General features: G+C 47.1%; 1 protein-coding gene across 3 annotated transcripts; it reads right to left on the bottom strand.

Moving 5' to 3' along the window:
- Positions 1 to 4753: 4753 nt before the first annotated feature.
- Positions 4754 to 5910, bottom strand: S100A8 (S100 calcium binding protein A8). 3 transcript variants are annotated; one of them, XM_016927368.3, is made up of 3 exons: positions 5763 to 5910; positions 5117 to 5296; positions 4754 to 4965 (listed from the first exon to the last, which is right to left on the bottom strand). In XM_016927368.3, exons 1-3 carry the CDS (start codon positions 5793 to 5795, stop codon positions 4825 to 4827), a joined length of 354 nt encoding a protein of 117 aa, XP_016782857.1. In that variant the 5' UTR covers positions 5796 to 5910; the 3' UTR covers positions 4754 to 4824. The 3 variants fall into 3 exon arrangements, with proteins under 3 accessions (XP_016782857.1, XP_016782858.1, XP_513814.2); XM_016927369.3 differs by having other exon boundaries at positions 5117 to 5293; XM_513814.7 differs by having other exon boundaries at positions 5117 to 5279; positions 5763 to 5854.
- Positions 5911 to 6658: the final 748 nt, after the last annotated feature.

Here is a 6658-nt window from a genome sequence, read left to right as displayed (position 1 = left end):
CTCACACCAGGAAAAAACTACCAGTCCTTCAGGCCCTGAGGTGTGCCAGGTAAAGTCCTGGGCAAGGAAGAGTGGCCCAAGAAAGAAGCTCATCTGGTACCTCCTCTCCCTACTCCTCACTCTGGACAGCAGAGACCCTATAGGGGATGAGGAGAAAGAGGCCAGGCAGGCAGGCGAGGAATGGCTGTCCCATCCACACCCAGGGTGGAAAACGGCTACAAGAGAGCACCTTCATGTTTTAATTAGGGTCTCTTTCTTGGAGACAGTAGAGACCTGATTCTACCTCTGCCACTTGCCAGATTCATAAGCTTTGTCAAGTTTCTGAATCTACTCATGTACAAAATGGAAATAGTAGTTACCTCTCTCATAGGGTTGTTATGAGAAATGAGATAAGTTACCACAATGTCTTGAGCTAAAAAGCGAAATCATTAACAAAATCATTGGCCTGTGTCAAAATTTTTGTTTCAATTCATTAATGAGAGAACCAGCAAGGAAGACTTTTTTGAACTGGTTTGAAAGATATTAAGAATATGAAAGACAGTTAGAAAGTAATGTCTAAGATTCTTAATTTAGACACAAGACTAGATACAAGTCTTTTGACTTTTCATAGGGTGACAAAAACAAACCATAACAGTTTTGGGTTTAATGTCTTGACCAGCCTATAAAGCCATATTGCCCTATCCAGCAGAGGTAAACTGTCTACATCATCTGTTATGAATTGCTATCAAACATGCTTTGCCGATCACTTTTCTCAAAAGTGTCAGATGAGGTCTAGTAGCAAGGACCTTCTTTTTTTCAGACAGACTCTAGCATGAGATCAAAAATATAAGCAATCATCAGTTTGCCTTTTTCCAGGTTTGAGATGATTTTTTTTTTCTTTCACACTGACACATAGCTGGAGCCCAGTAAGTGTTGGTAGCTTTCCCTCCCCTCTTCAGGCCATTTGAATTTAGACTGAATTCCCCCAGGCAGGAGGGCAGAAAATGGGCTGGGTTCTGGACCCAATCAAAATTGTTCTGGTTCCCAAGTGGAGGGATAAACAGGAAAATCTTTTCCATTGGAATAAGGCCTTTTGCTCAGCCACTGTAGACCGACTGCCCAAGTCCAGATTCTCTCCATGCCCTTTAAGACTTTTGTCACAACCACCAGGAACACACCTGAAGTCAGGACACTTGGGCGAAGAACTTGGAAGGAGAAGCAAGACTTCAAACAGGTCATCCTTATAGGACCCAGAAATCATAGTTGCCGGATCTGCTTCAATTGGTGAGCCAAGCACTCCTTTGTGGGCTCAAATGTTGCATGCGATTTCCTGCTAAACTACTTATTTCTAAACTTCCCACTCCCTTGTTCTTCTTTTGCAGCTGGGGAAACAGGAAACAAAATCATCTTGCTCTGGGCCACAAGTCCTGTCTGATTCTGCCCAGTCAGTGGTTTCGGTAATGGGCACGGTCTTGTTTGTAAATCATCATCTCCAAGCCTGCGTCCTCTGGGAAGCTTCCAAGGCCTGCCTCTCTCACTTCTCTTCTCCAGATGGCCAGTGACAGCTGGGCCACCTCCCCTGCCCAACTGTGCACTCAAGAATCAACTGTTGACCCAATTCTTCACAACTAGTACCCATCACTTATGGTGAAACTCCAAAGGGCACCGTGGGCCACCTTCCTCTTCTGGTAGGCTCAGGAAAAGAAGACTTATTGGACTTCCAAGTAATGGCAGACAACTGAGAATAGTAACTCTCCCCAAAAGAATCCATTGACAGCAAGTCCAATAGTGCACTTTCAAGGGGAATCAAAGGCGCTGGGATAGGTTGCCCCTCACCACCCTGACACACACACACACCCCACCACCACCACCGCCACCACCAATGTGGATAGCTGAAAGGCAGAATCAGGGTACTTGCTCCTTTTTTGTACTCCTGTTACTATCTTTTCTCTTGTGAGTTCCCCTAAATGTTGAGTTGACCTGAGATGTGGCTTGGTGAACCCTGGAACCTTTCCCACCTTTTTTAGCCTGGGCCACATTCGGGTCAGCTGCTCACCTTTGCACTATATATTGGAGAAAACTATAGCAAGATCACTGTGGTGTCTCTCAGAGCTCCATAATCTCCGTTTCTGCAATGCGGAGTGTATTCCACACTCCTGACTTAAGCAGAAGCACTGGCTTGGGGGAATGGATAGATATCCTTCAGCAAAACTGAGAAGAAAGTAATTTAATGCCTAGGCCTTCCTCCTTGCCCCAGCAGAAGCCCATCTCCACATTCTGATGACTAGATTTTCCCATCCCATCTTAGATGCCAATCTTAACTTTCAGCTGGCTGCCAACCATTTTCACTAATATGTTAGCTGATAACACATAAAATTGACTGGTAATTAAAAATATTGGTGAATAAGGGCTTAAACTATTACCTTTCCCTGCTCATTTATATTTTATATGATTAAGGCCTACTACAAGAAAAAGCCCAGTGACCTGAACTGAGTAATCTTCAGCACTGGAAACCAGTTAATCTGAGTGGCATTTTGCTAATGGTAGGAAAAGGGTTTGCTCCTCCTGAAATCCTAGGGAATTGGTTACCTCCTCTTCTCCTCTTGAGCATGAAGCATGTCTAGCTTCTCCAAAGAACCCCTCCCCTCCACTACCCCAGAGTTAGCTTCCTCTCTTCAGCCCATGATCCTGGGGTTCCAAGCACAGTAATTATCCCAGAGAGGGTGGAAGGTTCCCTGCTGTATTTAGTAACTCGCCCCGCAAAGAATCAATTGACAGCAAGTCCAACAGTGCACTTCCAAGGAGAATCAAAAGCACTGGGATAGGTTGCACTCCCGCCCTGACATACACACACACGTGCACAGACCCCACCATACCCCACCATAAGTATTGGTAGCTTTTTCTCCCCTCTTCAGCCCATTTGAATTTAGACTGAATTCCCCTAGGCAGGAGGGCAGAAAATGGGCTGGGTTCTGGACCCAATCAAAATTGTTCTGGTTCCCTAGTGGAGGAATAAACAGGAAAATATTTTCCATTGAAATAAGGTCTTTTGTTCAGCCACTGTACACTGTGCTTAGGCAATGGCTGGGGCCCTTGTGCGGTGCAGAGGGACACCAAGCAGCTTCCATCTTCCAGGCCGGGGTGTATCCTCAGCTTCACAGAGCAGGAAAGCTGTGGAGGACTGTGGGCAGCAGGGTAGGAACTGATTTAGCCCTTGGCAACAACACACGTCCCCACAAAGCATACACCCACCCACCCACCCAACACAACAATAGCAATAAAAATACTCCAACCTTTGGCCAGGTGTGGTGTGGATCACACCTGTAATCTCAGCACTTTGGGAGGCCAAGGTAGGAGGATCGCTTGAGTCCAGGAGTTTGAGACTAGCCTGGGCAACATAGCAAGTCTCCATCTCTACAAAAAAATAATTTAAAAATTAGCCAAGGGCAGTGGCTCATGCCTGTAATCCCAGCTACTAAAGAGGCTGAGGTGGGAGGATTACTTGAGCCCAGGTGTTCGAGGCTACAGTGAGCCATGATCATGCCATTGTACTCTAGTCCAGGTGACAGAGCAAGACCCTGTGTCTCAAAAAAAAAAAAAAAAAGAGAGAGAGACAGAGAGAAATACTCTGCCTTTTGTTACTAAAAACCAGTAAGCAGGACAAGTGTTCTTAACCTTTTTGAGGTGTTGGGCCTTTTCAAGACTCTGATGGAAGCCGTGGAGGAATGTTCTCAGTGCGTCACTCAAAATGATGCATACAACTTCAACCCAATTTCAGAGATGTATAGACAGACAAGTTAAGAACCCTGGTTTAGTGATTCTGGTGACAGCTTCCTACCTTTTTACCCATCACTAACACCATTGCCCCAGCACCTAAGTGAGGACAACAGAAAATTCCCCATACCACAGCATGAAAATCCAGTTTGGGGTGACATTCTTGTCAAAAGGTTCCCCTTCATTTTCTTCTTTTTTTAATGTCCATCTCAGAGAAGAACCATTCGTCTTCTGGCCTTCCCCTTGTACCAGCCCTTGGGAAGTATTTTTTAGATAATTTTCTGATCACCAAAGCATAGAATCCCATAGGGCAGCATATGAATAACCTATTCTTTGACTTAAGTTTTACTAATTTATTTTCCTATTTGCCTATTCCTTTATCATTTAATTGAGTTGGGAGTTTGGGAGTGGAGAGGGAGGAAAAATTTTCAAAATCCCCAAGGACAAACTACAGGTATGTGGACAGGTGTGGGGATTATCCTATTAATGGAGGGTTCTGAACATTGTCCACCTACATCACACCACACACACAATCAGCCTCTCCCCCCTTCCCTCTCTTGGTCTCTTTCTGTCTCTCTCTCACGCACACACACACAGACACACACACACACACACACACACTTCTATGTAGCTATCACCCTAATTTCCCAAGAGCCACATCTAAGACATTTAGCTGGAAGCTAAAATTTAGCTTAGAGAACAGTATCAGTTGTTCTTATACTACCACCCTGTTCCCAAATCCCCGACCCATTTCAGAACCACTAGTAAAATCATCAGCTATAGTGTCATGGACTTTTTGGAATCCTTAAGCCTCAAATCCAATGGCTCAAGATGGAGGGGCTGGAAGGGAATGTGGGGCAGAGGCCAGGTGAGGGGTAAAGCAGGAAAGGCTTGTGAGAGGTAGGGTGGGATAACATAGATTTCTTTTTCTTCCTTTGGGTTTTCCAACCCTCCCTCCACACCGAGGAACCTCATTCCACAAAAGCATAAGAGAGAGGCGTGAGGTATTGATGACTTTATTATTCTGCAGGTACATGTCCAGGGGCCCAGCCTCTGGGCCCAGTAACTCAGCTACTCTTTGTGGCTTTCTTCGTGGCTTTTTTTGTGGGCTGCCACGCCCATCTTTATCACCAGAATGAGAAACTCCTGGAAGTTAACTGCACCATCAGTGTTGATATCCAACTCTTTGAACCAGACGTCTGCACCCTTTTTCTGTCAAGATTGAGGAGGAAGAAGCCAGAGTTTAAAGATCTCAGAGAGAGCCAAGGCATAGCCATCTATGAAGGGTGGCAGGGAGGACCGCTGGCCCAGGGCAGCCCCAGGACCAGGCAGAGAGCCCCCGCCACACCCAGCCCCTTCTCACCCTGATATACTGAGGACACTCAGTCTCTAGCAATTTCTTCAGGTCATCCCTGTAGACGGCATGGAAATTCCCCTTTATCAGGGAGTACTTGTGGTAGACATCGATGATAGAGTTCAAGGCTTTCTCCAGCTCGGTCAACATGATGCCCACGGACTTGCCCCACCTGAAAAACAGAACCTTCTGGGGAATCCCATGGCAGGGAATTTGCATCTGGCCAGGGCAGTACGCAGAGGATTCATGCCCCAAGCGATGGCCTTGTCCTGGCCTGCACTCTCCAAATAACCAAACCAGCAGATGGCTATGGCTCTGGTGGGAAGGGTGGGATGATAGGGATACAGGTGTGGGAAGGGGAAGGGTCCATTCACACAGAGACATGTGCAAACACACGGGGCCCGTAGACTTTCCTTACCACCCCACCCTCTGCTCAAGAAAGGTCCAGCCTAGGAGACAATGTGCCCTTAACCACTGGAAGGTGTTGGAGGATACTCTCCTTCCTTATCCCTGCCTCACTCCCCACCTCCAGGAGTATCTTTGCTCCAGACCTCCCTGAGCTTTCTCTCTCCTCTCTCAGGAAGGCTGCTCCACTTCCCTGACCCTCCCCAAGAGAAGCCCAAAGTGTGGGGCCAACCTAGACAGTCCCACTTACCAGGTCTTCTGAAAGACAGCTGACAAGAGACATGCAGGGCTGAGAGGCAGCTCCTTTTTATAGCGGTTAGGCTTGGCCAGCTGCCCACAGCTTCAGGCCATCAGAGACAGCTTCTCCCTGCCAGAGTTGCTACAGTCTCTGGTTTCTCAACCAGGTGAATGTGGCAATCACTGTGCAGAATGAAAATTTTGGGTGGGGAGGTAGGAGAAGCGGAAAGAGGAAGGCATTTGCTGGGCAATAGTGCCCAGAAGGAAAAAGCAGATAGGGGGGCTCTTTTTCTGGGCTGCTGGCATCCACTTGCTTGATCCAGCCAGATTCCCACTCCCATGCCCTCTCCACTATTGCGATTGCTAATCCCCTGCGTTGGTGGTCAGGCCATACATCCCTGAAATTGAATTGAAGTTGAATGCATCATTTTGAGTGCATGCACTCAGTGAGAACATTCCTCCATGGCTTCTATCAGAGTTTCAAAGGGTCCAAAGACCGCAAAAGGGTTGAGAACACTTGTCCTGGCTGATGGCTTTTAGTAATGAGAACTATTGTTCTCATTACTAAAAACTAAAACTATCGTTGTTGTTCTTTTGGGTAGGTGCTTTGTGGGGAAATGTGTTGTCGCCAAGGGCTATATCCATTCCTACCCTGCTGCCCACACTCCTCCACAGCTTTCCTGTTCTGTGAAGCTGGGGATGGACCATGCCCTGGGAGATGGAGGCTGCTTGGGGTCCCTCGGCTGCACAAGGGCTTGAGCCATTGCATAAACACAGCAGGGAGCCTTTCACCCTCTCTTGGTTAATTATTGTGTCTGGGACCCCAGGATCACTGGCTGAAGAGAGGAAGCTAACTCTGAGGTAGTGGAGGGGAAGAGTTCTTTGGAGAAGCCAGATGCGCTTCATGCC

The sequence above is a fragment of the Pan troglodytes genome, chromosome 1 (assembly GCF_028858775.2).
Source record: "Pan troglodytes isolate AG18354 chromosome 1, NHGRI_mPanTro3-v2.0_pri, whole genome shotgun sequence".
Taxonomy (NCBI): Eukaryota; Metazoa; Chordata; class Mammalia; order Primates; family Hominidae; genus Pan; species Pan troglodytes.
Note: the sequence above shows the minus strand (reverse complement) of the source record. Positions and strands in the feature narration are given on the sequence as shown.